We start from the raw sequence: 19,875 nt of genomic DNA, 5'->3' as shown, positions 1-19,875 counted from the left end.
AAGAGAACTTGGATGCTTTGCTTCCCAGCACCCACACCAAATGGCTGTAACGGCCTGCGACTCCGATTCTGGGGGATCTGGTGACCTCTTCTGGACCCTGGGACTCTGCACGCATGCACGTGTGCACACACTTGCTGTAAATAATAAGCAAATGAGGGCGGAAGGCACCTAAGTAGTAATACCAAGGTTATCCTCTGGCCTCTGTAGGTGTGCCCACGCATATCCCCCCCCCCCCCCCCCACGGACAGTGCACACATGCATGCAGAAGAAGCTATTCTGATGTAGATTATTTCATTCTCAACCCTTTCTTTGCAGCTGGGTGTGGTGGCACATGCCTGTAATCCCAGTACTCAGAGGGAAGAGGCAGGCGGTTAAGACCAGCTATGGCTACATAGTAAGTAAGAGCTTGCCTCGGAACGATTTTCTTTCTTTTTCCTATTATTGATAGTTCTGAATGTTAGACTTGTCTCCCTTTTAAGGATCAAAAGGTATCAAAATATATGGTTTTGGTCAGGCATGGTGGCAAACAACTTAAATCCCAGCATTTGGGAGGTAGAGGTAGGTGAATCTCTGTGAGTTCAAAGCCAACCTAATGTGCACAACAAGCTTCAGGTCAGCCAGCGCTACATAGAGAGACCTTGTCTTAGAAAAAGTAGGATAAACAAAGGTATGCTCGAGAGTGAAAAATAGGGTGAGGAGTCAGGCATTGGCTGTCTCCCCATTGTCTATGAGAACTTCTGCTTTTGAGACATAGTCGCACTGTTACCCTGGAACTCACCAGGTAGACCAGGCTGTCCCCGAACTCATAGAGGTCTGCCTGTCTCCTGAAATTAAAGGTGTGTGCACCACACCTTATATGTATGGATATTGAATATACAAAGATATAAAGCCTTAATGCAAGTCAAATATTCTGGTCAACAAATGTTGTCAGTTCAGCTTTATAACAATTGTGGATAAACCTGCTAAAGTCTGGGTAATTGTGTTTGGATTAAAAATACACATTTCTTTCTGAGGGCAACTAAATGATTTTCCTATCATTTTTATCATATGGTTGATTGCAATAACTGTACTTTTCTGAGTTATCCTACATGCAAGAGTTTGTGTACTCATGTGTGTGTGTGTGCATGTGTGCATCTAAAAACTAAATCTAAAGCCGGGTGGTGGTGGTGCATGCCTTTAATCCCAGCACTCGTGAGGCAGAGGCAGGTGGATCTCTCTTAGTTTGAGGCCAACCTGGTCTACAGAGCGAGTTCCTGGACAGGTTCTAAAGCTACAGAAAAACCCTGTCTCAAAAACAAAACCAAACAAAAAAAGAGTAAATCTAGGGCCTCACGTGTGCTGGACAAGTCCATTATCACTGAGCTGCCTGCAGCCTGCAAGTCCGCGCTTTAATAGTCTGTTTTCTTGTCCCTGTGGCAACCTCAGCCAGTCCTCTCATTTGGACATAGACCTTGTAGGATCAGACGCAGTAGCTGCAGCCTAGGGATAGAAAACAAACCAGAGAGCTATTTGAGGTACTTACATGTACCATGTGGTACGCATTTACTTGTAGGATTGCCTTGCAGTATCACTAAACTATGCAGCCTAGGGGGCACCCATACCCCTACTTTCCAGAGGAGTAAATTTGGTCCTCTCAGCTAGTAAGTGCAAAGCCCAAAGTCAGACCTAGACCTGTTTCTTCCAAAGTGGGGAGTCTCCCTAGAATATGGAGTTCTTTCAGTTTGGCCTGCAACCCAGAGTGGGTTCATGCTTTAAAGTCTCTTGGTGCTGAAGCTTGGGGTACAGTGATTTAAAAGACAAAAACCACAAAAAGCACAGTGACTTCAATGTCAGATGAAGGTCAGAGTAACCTTGCAACATTTGTTTAGGCACAAACACAGTAGTTATTGCAGATACAACACAACAATTACTCTGACTTATACCATACCTTCAGTTATTTCAGTTTAAGTTTGCGTAAACATTAATGATTTTGTTAGTACATCTGGACTCTGGTCAGGGTCATGGAAACCCCAAGTGTACTGCCGAAGCAGATGTGACTGCTGGGGTGGACTGCTGAGAATGGTCTAAGCAGCCACAGAATGGAGTCAGGACAAGAGTCACCTTAGTCACTTGAGGCCTGCTTGACCAGGACCATATATCATTTATCTGACACACATTTGCTTTATTTCAGAAGTTTTCAAGTCATCGAACATTCAGTGAGCATCTATTATATACAAGGTATAGCTCCTGATCCTTGGGGGAGGGGACATGGGGGACAGAGGTGAATGAATTACAGCATGCTCACTGTCTGAGGGACACTAGTGTAGGGAGGTGACAGGCATGGGGATGGCAGAATACTCTAGATTACGTGACCGTCCTCATAAGGACTGAGCACAAGGGCCCCTGACTTTGCTGGGGACCCTGTGGAAATCTTCCTGTATCAGAGGATGTTTGTCGTGGGCAGGGATGGCCCAGTTACATCCTGTGGCCTGTGAAGCCAGTCACTCCAGGTAGAAGTGTTGCGGTGCCCTCCTTTGCTTTGTCAGTTTATTGTCTGCTTTGGCATAGCTGCGATGACAGACCTGACAGGAACTGCCCAGGGAGCAAGGATGTATTTCTCATTGTTTCCGAGGGTGCCAGCCCATCGTGGTGGAGCAGCTCTTTCCATAGTGGTGGAAGCTGTTTTACATCATAGCAGACCAGGCAGTAGAGAGCAAGGCAGGAGGTAGGCAGGGACAACAACCCTAAGCCCATCTCCAGAGACCCATTTCCCCTAACTAGGTCCTTCCTCCCAGAGTTTCCAAAAGCTCCCCCAAGACTGCACCTCTAGATAGGAGGCCATTGCAGATTCAGATCCTAATAGAGATTGCTGATCTGTGGGTACGTCCCCCTGAAAGGAGCATCTAGCTGCCTGGGTTTTGTTGCTCACTCCTGGCCTTCCCACTACGAGCTCAGAACTGGCCTCTTTCCCGAGGTGTGACAGTGTTTGCTTAGTTTGTCAGTCCAGAAGATACTGGTGGGCAGGACTCTTCCTCCTGTAAGGACAAACTGGTCCTACTGCTCCTACCGCCTTGGTCAGCAGCTGGGCTGTAGCAAAGCAGGCCAGGGTAGGGGGTTGCTGCCATCTTGTGGTCTGGCTGTGGCCAAGGCTTGACCTTGCTTGGAGCTTTCTCAGTGGCCCTTACCCTTCTGGTAAATCTGTACACCAGGCCCAGATTGGCTGGGAGAAGCATGATCATTTATTCTGCCAGAAGAAATCCAAGAAGAACCCTCCCTTCCCTTGTGTGCAGGCTCATCCTCAGCCAAGCAGCCACAGCTAGCCCCTCTGCACCACAGGGGAGAAGTTTCTGGTCCCTGGTCCTAAGGAGACTATGTGTCTGCTAAGCAGCTGAGGCCAGATCTCCTTTCTGAACACCCCCACTGCCTGTTTCTCTCAGCAGAGGATGGGGGGGGCCCTCTCTGACACTTGATTTGGATCTTGGGACGGAGGTGACTAATCCTAACAGAATCAGCATGTGTTCTCATCGCCCTGGCCCCAGCTTGATATTGTTACCAGATGAGAACATGTCTTATTGAGTTTCACTCTTAGGGCTGTGGAGAGGGAACACTTTGAGTAATGGGCAGCCACAGTGTCCTGAGTAAGTTCGGACCATCCTCCCTTGACCTGGCTAGGCTGGGTCAGAGTCTGTTCTCAGGTTTAGAGAACTGTCTATTTCTGTCAGGCTAGGACCCCAGGTTCCCCTGCAGAGGGTACAGCCCTGCTGGTCCCTATGCTCCTGCTAAATCCTGGCTGCAGCCAGGGCCCTGCGCTCCCACGGGGCCTTTGGGGGCTTAATGCTGTCTACTCTTCTCCCCCTGGAGATGAACATCTGCAACAAACCCTCCAACAAGACAGCCCCTGAGAAGAGCGTGTGGACAGCGCCCTCCCAGGACAGTGGCCCTTCCCCAGAACTGCAGGGCCAGCGGTCTCGCCGGAACGGATGGAGCTGGCCCCCCCACCCGCTGCAGATTGTGGCCTGGCTGCTCTACCTCTTCTTCGCTGTGATTGGCTTTGGGGTGCTTGTTCCCCTCCTGCCTCACCCCTGGGTGCCTGCTGGCTATGCCGTATCCTTGGACTACATGGGACTGGAAAAGCTGGGGAGGTGGATAGATAGCAGAAGGCAGAAGCCTGAGGCTGGGCTCAGGGTCTTAGGGAGCTCGTGGTGTAGAGCAGAGTCTACTCAGCTGATTTTCTGCCTGGCTTGGACTTCTTACTTGACCCTTCCACTGATAAAGTGAGTGGGCAGCCCCAAAGCTCATCAGAGCACAGAATTCCAGAGAAGGGCTGACAGAGACTCCTAAGGCTTCTTCAGACTGATTATGCTTGAGCAAAGAAAGGGAAATGAGGGGGCGAGGACATGGCTCAGCTGGTAGAGTACTTGCCCAGCATGTGCAAGGTCCTGGGTTCAGCGCTCATTTGAAACAGCAAGTTAGGGAGCAGTTATTCCACTGTGAAGGGATTTGTCACGGTGCAGTTTTCCCACATAGTAAGTTTCTTAGTCCATTTCAAATGTGGTTTTATTTATAGACATTATTTTGCTATGTCTAGGAATATTTGCACGCTTATTGGTGTTAGGATGAGGGTTGCTATGGCAAAAGGTGGCATAGAAATGCCCTGCAGGCTCCTGGGAACAGTGACAAACACTAACTTGCTTGAGCCATATGGTCTGGCTGTCTTAGCCCTGGTTGCAACCCCCAAGGACAGAAGGCCTGGCTACAAGGTGGGGTGTAGGATGCAGTAAACTCCCGTGTGCCCCATCAGAGAGTTCCTTCACTGTCTGCTGGCATCACCCTCCTGAAGAGGAGTCCTGAGAGAGGGAGATGGGATAGGCTCCAGAGCACATGCCCACGGGGCTTCCTCTCAGCTCAGGCTCCTCTGGGCTGTGCTGCTCAGAGGAGCTAATGCAGCTCTCTGGTCCACAGGAAGGGGTTCTGTTTGCTTCTAAGGACTGGCATGACAATGAGCGCTTGTTAGAAAGTTTGTGAACATAAAGGGTTCCAGCTGCTAATCCAAGTGTTCTTTCTTGGAGACCCCAGAGCCCTGGGCTGGTGAATGGCAAAGGCAGTGGAGTAGAGGGGTTAGAGAAGATCGTCATCTTCAGACATTAGCAGTGTCTGTGGGGGCTTCTTGGTTCACAGGAGCCAAGGCCAGGGCAACAGCTGGGTGAGTGCATAGGATATGACTTTCCTGAAGAGACCGTGGGCCTTCATGTGATTAGATGAGTGTATAGGAAATGACCTTCCTTAAGAGGACCGTGGGCCTTCATGTGATTAGGTGGGACAGTCTCCTGTGGTCTGAAGTAGCTCCATCCCTGACTCAGGTCACCCAGGTCCCCTCAGGCACTCTCCTGAAGTGAGGAAGGTCAGAGCAAGTGACAGCAAACAAAGTAGCACCGGCTGAGCCCTTACATGTGCTACACACTTGACAGGGTCGTGTGACAATCCTGTCAGGAAGGCCTTCTCCCCATTCATGCAGTGGGCTAGTTACGTTTCTGCAACTGTGACGAAATGCTACGGCCAAAACTAGTGATAGGAGAAAGAATTTATTTCAGCTCATGGTGCCAGGGGGTTAGATAGGGCTCATATGGTGGGAAAGCATGGCAGGTAGGCGGGCATGAGGCAGGAAAGCTGATCACATTCACTGCACACAGGAAGCAGAGACAGTGAACAGGAAGTAGAACAAGACTAAGAGCCCTCAAATCCTGCCCCCCAGTGGTGGACTTCTCCAGCAAGGCTGCCCCTCCTACAAGCTCTTAGCCTCCCAAGCAGTGCCACCAGTTGGTGACCAAGTTTAAATTCATGAACACATGGGGGACGGTTCTCATTCAAGACCATATAAAGAAAGAGGCTCAGACAGGATAGTGACTTCCAGAAGGGCTGCTCAGGCTGGGGAACGGAATGATTTGAGGGTTTGGTCTACTTTATATTCTCTCTTTATCTTCTGTGAGCCACATGGACGCTCCCAGAGCCACCTAGCCTGGCAGTCTGACCAAGGCTGTATAGTTCCATCAAAATCTCCTTCCGTTAAAGCAAGCTCTCAGGGCCTCTGAGAGAGAAGTGGGGACCAAGTCCCCACTGTGGGCCCAGAATGGGCCTGAGCTTCAGGAATGCAAAGGTGACTTTGGGTGTTAGGGACCAGGAGGAGGGCAGATTGGCAGGTGAGGCACAGTGGTCACACCCATGCCGATATTGGGAATGCAGTGTAAAATTGTAGGATGATAAATACCCAAAATGCACAGGTCTTCTATTTTTCTTTTTCTTTTCAAGACAGGGTTTCTCTGTAGCTTTGGAGCCTGTCCTGGAACTCACTCTTGTAGACCAGGACTGGCCTTGAATTCACAAAGATCCGCCTGCCTCTGCCTCCTAAGTGCTGGGTGCGCACCACCTAGATTTTTTAGAATTCCCTTGGAAAGCTCAGAATTTGGCAGCATGGATCCTCATATAGCAGTCGTGAGCTGGGACAATACTTCAGCCATCCCTCTGTTTGACAGCCTGCACGGTTCTGGTATCAGCCCAGCCCTTTTCCCTCTGCCTTCCCTTCCAAGGCCCTGTTAGACTTTCCTTTCCACACGTCAGCTGCGATGACATTTCTTTAGAGAAGTCTCCCAGACCTCCACGGTGTTTTCAGGTCCCTGTTCAGGCACCATCTGTCCTGACCAGCAGGACAAGAATCAGGGTCCCTGGTAACCTGGAAGAGAGGAATGGAGGGGCAAGAGACACGAGAAATGGACATCAAGTCTGTGTTCTGATCAAGCTGCCAACTTTAGTTTTTCTCAGGAGCCTTATACAGCAAACAGGCAGGGGGGAGGGTAGGATGCTGGAATGTCAGGTCTGGAGGCATCCCCTAGCTGATAGGAAGAGATAAGGGGATGCTGAGGGTCTGTAAATATTTACAGGGGGAAATGCTAATCACTTCTGGTGCCTGGGATCCACATATTTGCAGGCCTGTAGACAGTCTTAACTTAGGGAGATAAGAAGATCCCGGAACTTTCCCTACAGAGCCTTCTGAATAGCTTACTTAACTTGTGAACTTAAGATGGCTGTAACCAAAATACAGGTCTTTGCTTCGGCAAGAACCTGTCTGAGTAGATGAAGTCACCAGTACAAACTGATGGGACTGACCTGTTATTTGATTAGTGCCTGTGCTTTCCGTCGTGCGGCAGGCTCCTGAGGGCCCAGGACCTACCCTTGCCATATTCCTTCATGCCTGGTGCGAAGGGAAGAACCGTGTAAACAGCCGAGTGAGTGAAGTGGTAGGAAAACCAGGAGAAGGCAGGAAGCTAAATGTTTGCTCACAGTGAGTGGCGAGAGTTGGGAGAAGGAAGAGCAAGGCGAGCTTTGGCCTGGGCTAAGGCATGACCTTCATCCAGAGAGCCAGTAGTCACTGGAGGCCTTGATGCAGGGAAGAGCGTAAGTGCAGGCTTCTGAAAACTCACTCCTGGAACACAGAAGGGTAGACTCTGGAGAAGAGTGAGGTTCTCAGGTAACCCTGGCCATGGGATAGAGAGCTTTTCAGCTGTGGCACAGCACATTCTGGAAGAGCCTAGCTCATGCAGACAGAGGAATCTGGCTACCGAGGGAGAGTGAAGAGGTTGTTGGGCAGCTGCCGTTGTGGGTAAAGGATGAACATAGAGTGGTGGAAGGATGGTACCCGCCTGGCTAGTAGGAGAACAAAGAATGCTCATGGGTGAGTAGGTGGAGGGACAAGTAGTATCCGCCTGGGTGGAGCCTGTGGGTGAGCTTGTGTGAAGACTTTGCAGCCAGTCGGCAGCCTGCTCATTTCCTGTATTTGGCTCAACAAAGCCATGGGAAGTGCTTGTGTTAGTTCCAGGAGTTAGCTGCACTGCCCTGGCTAGCCCTGACCATGTGAGGCTATCCCAGACACTCAGCGCGGGGTGCCAAGCACCTGGACTTGAGGTGGGGAGGGGGGAGCCAGTAGATTAGTCCTGTCTGCAAGGGGTTCTCCATCTGGCCCCAGCTATTGAAAGGGGGCAGCGGCTTCCATCTCAGAAGTTGCTTCCTGTGAGAGCAAGGAAACCAAGCTCAGAATTTCAGCTTTAGTCTCTGGACCTTAGGGGATGGCGGCCTTCAGACTTTCACCTTCTGAAATCTGAGGCAAGAAACTGGCAGGGCCTAAGCCCCGTGGCTAGACCCCTTGGTGGCAGTAGTACACGGTACTGGCCTTTGGGCTCCATTGTCATAGGACCCTATTCTGCTGAGGGTTTAGGGGTCTGATAAAAATGTCTGGTGAGGGCAGGAGAACATAGTACAGGCAGAGTCTCTGTACAAAGGAAATCTGCATGGACAGGGAAGTCCTCTATCCAAGAAGGTGGGTGGGCTCCCGGTTTGCAGAGTACGAACTAAGTCTTTAACCTGCTGGGCTAGTGCATGGGTGCCATCTTTGCTGGCCACCTGGTGGTGCACCTGACTGCTGTCTCCATCGATCCAGCCGATGCCAATGTGCGGGACAAGAGCTATTCTGGGCCCCTGCCCATCTTCAACCGCAGCCAGCATGCACATGTCATCGAGGACCTGCACTGTAACCTCTGCGACGTGGACGTGTGAGTGGATGCGTGCGAGCGAGTGGGTGGCCCGTGAGCATGCCTGGGGGATGACCAGAGAGTCGCACCAGGCTCCACACTTAGACTTGTGCTCCTGAGCACTTGGACTTCGTATAGTCAAGAGCTGTGCTGGAGGGTGGGTGTGCTGGCCCATACCCTTTATATAGTCAAGAGCTGTGCTGGAGGGTGGGTGTGCTGGCCCATACCCTTCGTCCCAGCACTCAGAAGGCAAGAGACAGGCAGATCTCTGGGAGTTCAGGCTGGCCTGGTCTACGTGGTAAGTTCCAGGACACCTAGTAAGATCCTGTCTCAAAAACAAAACAGAAAGAGTCTTGGTAGAGCTGGGCATGGTGGTGCATACAGTAATCCCAGCAATTGGGAGGCTGAGGCAGGAGGATTTTAGTGAGCTTGAGGGTAGCCAGGGCTACATAGTAAGACACAGATTCAAACAAACCACCACCACCAAAAACAACAACAAAGTCTTGGCGGAGTGACTTGAGAGTGGCTGGGAGAGAGGACGAGGCTAGCATTTCTGGTAGCAAAGGCAGGAGGCACTGGGTGGCACCACAGTCCATTCTAAATGACCAACTCTGCCAGTGGCAGATAGGGGCAGGAGGGAGGTCAGCCTTACGTGTTCTGTGCTAAGTGCCGTGTTCTTTAACAAAAGAGCCAGGTCAGAAAGCTAGGAGGTGTCCTGAGCCACAAAAATACTGAGCAGCAGAGTCAAGGCCACATTAGCTGTGGAGCCCCTGCCCCCAGCACGTTTACCCATGAGGGATCTGAGGCCAAAGAGGCCAAGTGGCTTGCTTCCATGTCTTACTGCTACTGAGGAGGAGACAGAACACCTGGACTCATTTGGCAAATCCCAGTGCCTCTCTAGGAGTCTTCCCTACATTACTGGAGTTTGGAAATCTCGAGACTCAGGTATGTGTTGGGGAGAGCTTGTAGCCCAAGGCCAGCTCCACTCTTGAAAACTGAAGGCTTAAAGTAGCCTGTTAGAGGGTCTGTGTAAAGGAACTGAAGGCCTATTGCCATTCCCTAAGCAGCAGTTAGCACGCACTCTGAGTGGCTCTGGCAGTTACTTTCCATGAACGATGGAAAGAGATCCTGCCATACTCATTTGGGTCTTCCGTCGTGCCTCCTGGGGGAGAACCCACTTGTCTCCTAATGTGGCATTCTCTCACGGGTTCCTTGCCCACGGGTTTCCTTAACGCCCCTAGACAACAGTGAACACCTCTCCTTTCGGCTCCTTTACAGCTAGCCCACACAGGCCTTCTGGAAGAGTGCCAGGAAAATTCCCGTAGGATGGCAAAGAAAGGGACCCCAAAATGGGTCTGTTAGAAGTGCAATTAAAACACCAGTTGGGCAGCTGTGCATTCTGCCTCAGGTTCCGTACCTGCATCTTGTGTGTGGTCTGGCACAGAGGTCTTTGCTTGCAAAGGACACCCCCTTTCTTTCTCATGTGAACCTTACTTAGGTATGTAGTTCCAGAGTAGGACCCCACAGAGCACCCCCTCTTCCCTCTACCATGGTTCTCAGAACCTTCTCCAGGTGTCCTACCACGTGTTTCCGCCAGAGGGCGCGTGTGCTCCTCATTGCAGCGCTCCGGGAGGGGCGGAAGTGCCTGTAGGTAATTAGGAACCAGGCCTGACTTGATCGCTACACCTGCCAAGGTGGGCTGGCTGGCCGGTGCGAGGTGCCTTCCCCAACCCTCCGTAGGAGTGCGCGATCCAAACACTGCAGCGCCTGTAACAAGTGCGTTTGCGGCTTCGACCATCATTGCAAGTGGCTCAACAACTGCGTGGGCGAGAGGAACTATCGGTGAGAGTCACCTGGGGTCTGGGAACTCATGCCCTCTGAGTCTGGGCTCTATTGTAGACTGCTTGTAACGGGGCGCACAGTTGTGGGTAGGGATGTGTGCATGCTGAGAAGGTGGTACTTGGGATGGATGAGGGTGGGTTTGGAGTCTTCCATCCTATTAGTCCAGACAAAGATGGGGGACCTGATAAGTGGTTGCCTCTTAAGGCTCTATGACTTTGACTTCTGAGGAGTTGGGGCTGTGGGGTCAGGAGCCTGGCTTCTGGGCTTCTGGCTGTTACGAAGCTCGAGATCCTGAGTGCTCACAGCTACCTGTGGCCGGGCCAGGCTCTTTCTACACAGTGTGGCATCTGCTTTATTGGGTGTTCTGCTCCTGGTGCTGGTGGCCACATATGTCTTCGTGGAGTTCTTTGTCAACCCCATGCAGCTTCGTACCAACCAACACTTTGAAGGTCAGTGTGGGTTCTAGACACAGACATGTTTTAGTCAGTGCACCCCTGGCCCCTGGCTAAGCACGGACTGCCTATGCCTTGCAGTCTTGAAGAATCACACAGATGTGTGGTTTGTGTTCTTGCCTGCTGCCCCTGTGGAGACCCAGGCTCCTGCCATCCTGGCCCTGGCTGCCCTACTCATCCTCCTAGGCCTGCTTTCTACAGCCCTGCTCGGCCACCTGCTCTGCTTCCACATTTATCTAAGTGAGTGCCTTCTCCAGGCTCACACTGAAGGGGGGGAGTCTCGGCGGCAGGGAGGTGCCTTTTTGAACTGTAGAGCCTTGAAATCCAGTGCCAGTTCTTTGTGGTAGGCCTGGTTTTGCCCCATTGCTTAGTATAATTGTGGCTAGGGATTTGAACCTGGTACTGGCTGCCTGCCCTTCCAGTTTCCAGTGTCACCTCTCCACTACTGACCCCTCTCTTCCCACACCCACCAGTGTGGCACAAGCTTACCACCTATGAGTACATCGTGCAGCACCGCCCAGCCCAGGAAGCAAAGGAGACCCACAAGGAGCTTGAGTCGTGCCCCCGCAAGATGCGGCCCATTCAGGTATAGAGGTGGCCCAGAGACCTGGGCGTGAGTGTATGTGTGTGGTGGGGAGTGGGGCTGTGCAGCAAGAGCCATGGAGGAGACCACTGCAAGGGAAGCAAGCCTAGGACAGCAGCTGGAGTGGGCACTGGGAAGCAGGACCCAGCCTTTGCTGGGCCATGGGCACCAACATAGCCAAAAGGAGCTCGAGTGTTTCCGCAGTCCCATGTCCTCCTGCCCAGGCACCAGGCACTTGGGAGAGGAAGCTGGGGTTGTCAACTGGGTAGTTAGGCCGTAACCATTGGGTCTCTTCATCTGTAATCTTGACTTCTTACCTATTATCCTATTTTAGTTTTAGAACAGGGGCAACTGTTAACAGTCTGTGTTAGAGATGGGCACATTAAGGTTCAGAAAGGTTAAACCGAAGTCTGGTCTGGGAAGAGTTAAGACTTCTACACATAGGGGACAAAGCAGGAACCCTGCAACCTAGGCTTTGGCCCGGCCAGCCCAGCTGCTGACCAGCCTATCCCCATTCCCACGCTCCCAGCTTCCTGAGGTCAGCAGCTGGAGATGGAGGTGGTCCAGTGCTCAGAGGCCCTAGGGACTGGGAAGGCAGGGGGCCCGGGCAGGCTTTGCTGGGAAGGCTGAGATCCCAAATCTTCATGGCAACTAGATACAAACACAGGCTGGTGGGCGGGTTGGAGTAGGACCCCGCCTCTCCTTTTCTCATCCCCAGGGCTTGAACCCTGCTCATGGGCCAGGCTGAGGAGCACTAGCAACCGTTAGAGAACCCTGTCACCCTATCACATACCTGCCCTGGTCTGGGCTCTGAGCTGTGTGCATCCCAGAGTACCTGTCGAGTAAGTCAGCAAGACTTGCTCTGGGATGCCCAGACTTCAGGGTCCTGTACCTTTGGGGCCAAGCTTGGCAACAGCAAAGCCGTTTAAGTCAACTCTGTTTGTCTGCAGCTAACTTGAGGGAAGCCTGCCCCATAGGAGCCGGGTGCTTGTCCTCTTTTAAAGAAGAGAGAATGCTATGGCTGAGAGGTTCCAAAGTGCATCAGGAATGTGCAAATGTTTGAAGGTTTCTGAGGAAGGAACCTGAGGATCAGTTCTGAGGAAAGGAGGGAAGGCTGAGTGGGCACCTCCTGGTGATATCTTCAGACTTCCTTTTAGCTGGTTAGGGCCTGACTTCTGTTCTATCCTGGAGACTAGGGGATCCAAGGTAGCCTTTGTCCCCTCTGCTGGGTGCTGTGGGGGAGAAAGGTGTGAGGCAAATAACCTTAAGGCTCCAGTACCTGGGACTAGTTTCTGGCCTGTGCTGCTCTGCTTGGACAGGTATCCCCATATCCTCCCCAAAAGGGTCATCTTGGGCAGAGTTTGAGCATGTGACTTTGTCTGTGGCCTCAGTTTTTGCACCTGTGCAGTCAGCCAGTAGTTGGCTGGGCCTTATCCTAGTCCCTAAAACTCTCAGGGACCCAGCAGTCAGCCTTCCACCCCCGCCCAGCAGGAATTTGGGAGGGGCCCCTCTCTGGAGCCGTTGCCCCCAAAACATAGGCTTGTTTTAGAGACGGCTTTCTGTTACAGTGTCGTCTCTGCCTTAGTCAGGACGCCTCTGTCACCATGGAAACTCCTGCCTAGTAGGCAACAGCTGTCTGGGTGCTCCCTCCAGCTCACTGGCCCCGCCCTTTGCCCTCTGCCCCACGCCCTTCCTGAGCTGGCTTTTCCCGGGCTTTTATTTCTTCACCTGCAGTTCTCTCCAGCAAAGCTGGAGGCGGCGGGCATGCGGAGGTGCCAGCCCAGTCACTCCCAGCCCTTTGCTTCAGGGTTTGTTACTTCGACCGCCTTCGAGTTCTCTTTGTATGAACCAAGATTCAGGGCTGCGGTACTCTTTCCTCACCTGCACCCTTTCCTTCTGGGGAGCAGGGACAATGATTGTACCCTCCTGGTTCTTTGAGAGCGAGGGGTGTACTCAGTATGCAGCCAGACTGACCTCTTAGTGCTGGAGCACACAAACTGGTCTCCTGGTCTCTGAACAAGTTAGTTGGGGACTGTAGCCCCAAGAGGAGCCAGGAGCAGATGAGGGCCACTCTTGAGTGTCTTGTCCCTAAGAGCCTCTTGGCTATGCTTGCCCAGTCTAAGCATACTGGACTCGAGGGGCTGCAGCCTTCCTCAAGTAGAATAACTGGAGTTGGACTAGCTGAAGAGAGCCCTTGTGATGGCGTGAGATCTGGAAATGAGTGTTTGAAACCTTACCCTGCAGAAGGGTTTTCCTAGCCCATCTGAGTTCCAGGAAGACAGCCCTAGACCCCTGGGACATGAGGCCACCAAGCTTCTAGAGAGGCCAGTGACAAGGTGTGCCCAGGGCTTAGGAGGCTGTGGCTCCAGACATAGCCTCCCAGCCTTTCTGACCCCCTCTTTCCCGAGGAGATGGAGTTTTATCTGAGGAACTTCAGCCATGTACGTCCAGAGCCCTCTGGCCAGGCCAGGCCGGCAGCATTAAATGCCAAGTAAGTACTACCTGGCTGTCCCCATGGGTGGTGGGAGAAAGGGAGGTATGTCAGGGTCAAAACATGTGTCTGGGGCCAGTTTAGCAAAGTCTTGGATGGATCAGTGTCTCTCTGTCCTGCTAGGACAGGAACCTCTAGCAGGCAAGGGCTCCGGGGCAGCATCTAGAGCTTGCTCTCTGGCTTTTACCTCAGTCCTTCCCAGTTTCTTGCCACCCAAGGCCAAGTGGAACCACCACTGCCCTCCTCAGACACACTGGCTCTGCCGCCACGGATCCAACCCCAGGTAGGAGGGACTGGGTTTGATCCTCTGCCCAAGAAGAGGGAGATGGAAAAGAAGCCTCCATTCTTAGAAGTACCTCTGCCGCTTTGGGCAAAGTGAGGTCTGGGGAAGTGGCCCACACTCCCTCTGTCTCTGCAGAAAAAAAGGAAGCGGCATGTGTATAGATTGCCAAGGTCTGGGGTCTTGGACCTGGAGCCCCCGCTGCCCAGGTTACGGGGTGAGCATTCCTCTCAGGTTGGATTCTGTTGGGTTAGTTCGAGGGAGGGAAAGGTTCCCTTCAGTAAAGTTTCCCTCACTGTGCAGAGACTGGGACCCCTGGCCGCCACTCCAGCTCTTCGTCGGGTTCCACCAGTGCCAGCCCAAGCGCCTACTACTCCGCATCAGCCGAGTCCATGGAAGAGATTCCAGTGGCCCAGACACGCCTGGGCAGTGCCGCGCTGGGCGCCCCAGGAGCCAGGGGCCGAGAGTCTGGGCTGGCGCTGCAGGCACGTTCGCCGGCCGTGTTCGTGAGCCCGAGCAGCGGCGAGCCCGGGTCACCTGGCGGCGGTGAAGATGGCCTGCCTTAGTGCGGACTAGAGGCAGGAGGGCCGTGTAGGAATGGCCGGCCCCACTCTATGCAACACCCCATCTTTGCCGCACCGAATGCGGGCCTCAAGGCCGGCAGGATCGGCCTCCCTTGCCCAATACTCAGCAATATCCGCTCCACCAGCCCTGATGCTCCAATAAACGTTTTTTTTAAAAATGCTTTTGTGGGCTTAGGGCTTATTTTCATAATGGAAAGAACCGTGGTCTTCCTGAAGCCGCCCGTGACTGTTACTAGCTGGCCTGGGGCAGAGTGTGGGGTGGGGTCAGGAAAGGTGGAAGATTCCCTGGAGAGGATTTTTGTTTTAAGGGTCGGGGACCAAACACGGGGTTTGTTCATGTTTAAGCACTACTACTCGCCTTCCCACCTCTCCGTTCCTTCTCCAGCTTCCTTTGTAGCCCAGGCTAGCCTCAGCATTTTGAATCCATAGCTTCAGTTCCTGAATACCCAGACTACTGGCGTGTGCCACCACACTCAGCAGTGTTATTTAGTTAAGTAGTATTTGCAGTTGAAGACTGAAGTGGAAGCAGGCTCTGGAGGCAGCAGCAGGAGCAGGGGCTGTGAGGCCGAGGAGAGGAGAGGAGGCAGTGGAGGCAGCCGTTCTTGATGTCCGGAATTGTTTCCTGACAGTGGTCGCCATCAAAGTACCCCGCATTCCAGGGCTAGGTATGTGTGATCCACTGATTGTCCCGATCTTACCCCGATGGGCCAGAATCTGGACTCTACTCAGAACCTGGGGGTAGTTGGCAACAACTGTGGTCTTTCTTTAGTTAGCTGTAGTCCTTGTCAGTGAGGGAGACGATCCCGCTCTTTTCAACTCGGCTTCTAAACAGTCTCAGGTTGACTCTTTCAGAAGTCCTTTAAGGGCTGGGGACCCCACTTGAGCTTTAGGGTGCTCTTTTCCCACTGGCCATGGGAGTTCCTATCCTAGGACATCCAGGACTGCAGAGGGCAGCTTTGGCTGCTTGTGGACCGCGCTGAAGGGGAGGGGAAGTCGCCGCAAATCCAAGGGCCCAGAGCCTACAAAGCTAACAGGGCGGGGTCTGGTGGGAGGAGCCAGCGTGACCTTGGTCACTCTCCCGCCGAGACTGCCTAGGGGGTGGGACTCACCGTCTCTATGGTGACCGAGAAACAAGGGATAATACCACGGAGCCGCCCCGGCTGCAGTCCCGTCCGGGAGCCGGCAGGGAGCGGAGCTGTGGAGCCTCCTGGTCTCCAGCATCTGTCGATTAGTTCCTGGGTCCTGTCTATCCGAAGGCACACTCAGGAGCAGCCACGAAATAGAAGCCGGTAGGAGAACTGAACATCGACCACCCTGATTAATATCCTCCACAAGGAGGGGTGGGTGGGAGCAGCCTGTACCAGCCTTGGATGCACCCCGGCCCTGGCCCCAAGCGTTCCACACACACCCCTACCCCCACCTCCTTGCTAGGCTGATTGACGACTGCAGCTGTCCCAGCAGGAGCTGACAGGCGGATTCAGTTCAGAGGCGTGGTCACTCCATCCAAGGTCTACAGACCCCAGAGCAGTTGTCTGTGATTTTGTTCCACCTGAACAGCCCCCAAATCCATCTTCCCCTAGACAGAAATGAGCAATAGGCTCAGGATCCTCCCATCCTTAAGACGAGCATCACATAGCTCCCAAACTCCCCTGGGTATGTTTATTGCTGGTGACAAGTGCAGGGCTTTGGGTTCCCGGTTGGGGTTTGCACCTTGGGAGAGGCAAAGGGAGCGCAGTACCATCTGGGTTACATCCCACAGAGGTCCCCTGCAATGTGGAGTTTGGTTTCCCCGTCTTAAAAACTGCAACTTACGGATGAGCAGGTGTGGTCACCAGGAAGGGTCTTTCAGTGTCTACTTACTGGTATAGTAGTGGAAGAAGAGGAAGCTGTGGGGGGATGGTGGGGGGTTGTGGTCATTGGTGACTTTTGTTCTAAGAGGCAGACAAAGATGGTGGCTGAGAATGAGGGTGTGGTCAGGATGCTGCAGTGGGTGTGGTGATGGTGGTATATCTTAGTATGATGCAGGAATATGGAGATGCCAATGCTGGTTAGACTCTCGAGGGGCTTTGGGGCAGTCTGTATCAATAGCTCTAGGTATACGGATAATGTAGGAAGGCGAGGGGTGTGGTCAGGAAGCTGCAGTATGGATTGTGGTGGTGGGTGTTCAACATTTTGCATGGGAGTACAGAAATGTTATTGCATAGACTGGACACTGTGAGGGGGGTTCAAGGCAGGGCTGTGTCAGAAGCTGCAGGTATATGGATGAAGGGGGGTGCTCCAGGGTATGGTCAGGGGGCCTTTGTAAGGGCTGTGGGTACAGAGTCAGGTTAGTGAGTGTGGTTGGGGTCTTCAGGATGTGAAGGAAAAGGATGCAAAATGGGGATGCAAGTGAGGTTCAGGGCATGAGCTGCAGTGGGAGTTTCACAGTGGGGCCGAGGGTGTGGTCAGAGGGCTGCAGGAGGGAGCTGAGTGAGGGTGACTCAGGGGGTGCAGGAGGGAGCTAGGAAGGTGTGCTTTAGTGCAGGGCTGAGGGTATGCTGGAGAGGGGGTTCAATGCAGGACTCTTAGTGTCTGTGCCGAGATGGAAGTGGAAAAAAGGGTCAAATTCTGGGCTTTGGGTGTGGCTGTGGGTAGGGTCAGGGGGTACATGGTTGAGGGTGTGGAGAGCCAGGGCTCAGTCAGTGCATATGAGCTGTGAGGATGTGGACTGGTGTGGTCACCCTCAGGGTGTGATAAGAAGACCTTAGTGAAGGGCTGAAGTGTAGACAAGGGGATGTGTGCTTCAGTGAAGGGTTGAAGCACCAAGATCACGGTCCCATTAGCATGGAGGACTTTAGGGGCTATTCTAGAAGCCTCCACCTAGGTTGCTTCCAGTTTCCCACTCCTAAGCTCCACAGACTGGGAGCTCAGCTTCAATCAGTGGCAAGGGGCCAAGAAGCCACGGTTGTGCCCTAGGCTTAGGGAGTGCTTGGCATGCCCCACCCGTGGGCCCCTGATCCCCAGCCCAGCCCAGCCCAACCCAGCAGCACTGGGAGCTTCTCCCTGAAGCCGCCCTGACACCATCCTACCCTTAGCAACACTCTCCAAGCAGGACTACCCTCCCTTAGCAACCGTCTCCAGGCTTCACAAACTGTGGCCAGGCCAGACCTAAGTTCCTGCTCCCCTCATGTTTTTGTTTAACAGCAAATAGTAACAAGGCCAGGGCTGGGCCAGCTGCACCCCTGCCTAGGGCATGCACCACTGCCCTTGTTCCTGCTCCCTTGTCAGGCTTAGGCTGGGCCTCTCTAGGTCTTCATGACCCTTAGAGAGACACTGCCCTCACGAAATGCCTGCCCATACGCCAGCCTTGCCTGGCACTGACCCAGTTTGACAAGGAGCTTTTAGGGAGGGAGGGCTTTCCTGCCCCCCCTCACTTCCACCCAAGCAAACTTTGTGCCAGGGACAGACAAAGCCATGCCCTAGCTGCTACCCGCACAGCCCTTCTGGACAGTGCCACTCTGTTCTCAGTGCTGTGTGGGCATCATGATTTCATCTCCTGAGCCCTATTGAGAACCAGAACTGGCATTGAGCGTGACAGGACCTTTCTGCCTGTGGCTCTTACTCAGCTCTGGGGCACAAGAAGACACAAGGTGCCCCCTCTCTCTGAGGGACTATACCAGGCGTGCGGCCAGCTCACCCCTTGTCGGTTTTGAGATGGCAGCAGGGATGGTCTGGGTCTCAGGCGGTGACGGAGGTGGATTCCCACAGGGTTGGCATGGCAGCAAGCACCGATGTAGCTGGGCTGGAGGAGAGTTTCCGAAAGTTTGCCATCCATGGCGACCCCAAGGCCAGCGGGCAAGAGATGAACGGCAAGAACTGGGCCAAGCTGTGCAAGGACTGTAAGGTGGCTGACGGAAAGGCTGTGACGGGTACGGATGTGGACATCGTCTTCTCCAAAGTCAAGTGAGTGCTGGGCAGCCCTTTTCTCGTGTTCCCAGAAAGTGGGGAGTTGGAGGTTGGGGGCTGGGGTCAGGGAGGATATCAAGAAGGGAGAATCCTTATGGTGCACGTGGTGCCTGGCAGGGCAAAGTCGGCTAGAGTCATCAACTATGAGGAGTTCAAGAAGGCCCTGGAAGAGCTGGCAACCAAGAGGTTCAAGGGGAAGAGCAAGGAAGAGGCCTTTGATGCCATCTGCCAGCTGGTAGCAGGCAAGGAACCAGCCAATCTGGGTGTCACTGTAAGTGCCCTGCTAGCCCTGCTGCTGAGAGGGTATGGGGACTCTCAGCTGGAGTGGGGTGGGTAGGATGGGCCAGTTTCCCTCTTGGGTGACCCTGTTGGAACTCTGTCCAAACAGAAAGCAAAAACAGGAGGTGCTGTGGACCGGCTGACTGACACCAGTAAGTACACAGGTTCCCACAAAGAACGCTTCGATGAGAGTGGCAAGGGCAAGGGTATTGCTGGACGGCAGGACATCCTGGACGACAGTGGCTACGTGAGTGCCTACAAGAATGCCGGCACCTATGATGCCAAGGTGAAGAAGTGAGACCTGGGAAGGCCCCCAGTGAGGCTGCTCCACTGGAGGCTCAAGCCTGGGTCAAGGGTCACACAGAACAAGAAAGCCTGGTTCCCTCCCTGCTGGATCTGCCACCAAGAGCTTCCTGCCCAGTCCCAGGGCCATCCCACCAGGCCTCTGACCCAGACTTCTGTGTCCCTTCCTTCTTCTTGTCTCCCTGACTTCTGTCTGGGAGTCAGTGCCTACACCCTCACCTCCCCAGCCTGGTCCCAGGTATGGCTGACTCTTGCCTGCTTGCCTCATATTTAAGCTGCTGCTCTGGCCAAGTGCCTAATTCTTACCCAGACCTCAATAAAGATACCTTTTGTACCAATATGGACTGACTGGGTGTGATGGGGTCATTGCAGCCCCCCTCAGTCTCACCACCTCCTGTCATCCACCCTGCTGGGCTCTTCCTTCCCACTGGCAGCCGGGCCCAGGAGAATGGATGAGATCCTCTTCCATTAGTGCAGAGCGGAGCTGAAGGAAGATGTAAAGTGTTCTGCTGGCCCTGACCCCAGAGTGATGCCATCACAGCCCGCTGTCCTATCGCT

General features: G+C 53.3%; 2 protein-coding genes across 9 annotated transcripts in view; both read left to right on the top strand.

The window, feature by feature from the left end:
- The window catches only part of Zdhhc1 (zinc finger DHHC-type containing 1), a 39,401-nt gene extending 24,457 nt beyond the window's left edge, over positions 1-14,944 (top strand). For 3 of the 7 annotated variants that reach the window (XM_041650382.1, XM_041650380.1, XM_041650379.1), the window contains 11 exons: positions 316-394; positions 3,841-4,083; positions 8,404-8,579; positions 10,299-10,400; positions 10,725-10,849; positions 10,934-11,092; positions 11,326-11,438; positions 13,844-13,926; positions 14,119-14,209; positions 14,345-14,423; positions 14,510-14,944. In XM_041650382.1, coding sequence (XP_041506316.1) covers positions 332-394; positions 3,841-4,083; positions 8,404-8,579; positions 10,299-10,400; positions 10,725-10,849; positions 10,934-11,092; positions 11,326-11,438; positions 13,844-13,926; positions 14,119-14,209; positions 14,345-14,423; positions 14,510-14,772 — 1,497 coding nt within the window. In that variant the 5' untranslated portion in view covers positions 316-331 and the 3' untranslated portion in view covers positions 14,773-14,944. Of the gene's footprint in view, positions 1-315; positions 395-2,170; positions 2,218-3,840; positions 4,084-8,403; positions 8,580-9,093; positions 9,504-10,252; positions 10,401-10,724; positions 10,850-10,933; positions 11,093-11,325; positions 11,439-13,843; positions 13,927-14,118; positions 14,210-14,344; positions 14,424-14,509 lie in introns of those variants that run through there. The other 4 variants (XM_041650383.1, XM_041650384.1, XM_041650385.1 and 1 more) reach the window with 4 other exon arrangements.
- Tppp3 (tubulin polymerization promoting protein family member 3) lies at positions 373-19,650 on the top strand. Of its 2 annotated transcripts, none has more exons than XM_041650388.1 (4): positions 373-394; positions 18,538-18,732; positions 18,853-19,006; positions 19,124-19,650. In XM_041650388.1, exons 2-4 carry the CDS (start codon positions 18,545-18,547, stop codon positions 19,310-19,312), a joined length of 531 nt encoding a protein of 176 aa, XP_041506322.1. In that variant the 5' UTR covers positions 373-394; positions 18,538-18,544; the 3' UTR covers positions 19,313-19,650. The 2 variants fall into 2 exon arrangements, with proteins under 2 accessions (XP_041506322.1, XP_041506321.1); XM_041650387.1 differs by lacking the exon at positions 373-394 and adding an exon at positions 15,918-16,079.
- Positions 19,651-19,875: the final 225 nt, after the last annotated feature.

The sequence above is a fragment of the Microtus oregoni genome, unplaced genomic scaffold, assembly GCF_018167655.1.
Source record: "Microtus oregoni isolate MIOR12 unplaced genomic scaffold, Mior012 000004F_ref0000308, whole genome shotgun sequence".
In the NCBI taxonomy this organism is placed as follows: domain Eukaryota; kingdom Metazoa; phylum Chordata; class Mammalia; order Rodentia; family Cricetidae; genus Microtus; species Microtus oregoni.
This window is presented reverse-complemented; position numbering and strand designations above follow the sequence as displayed.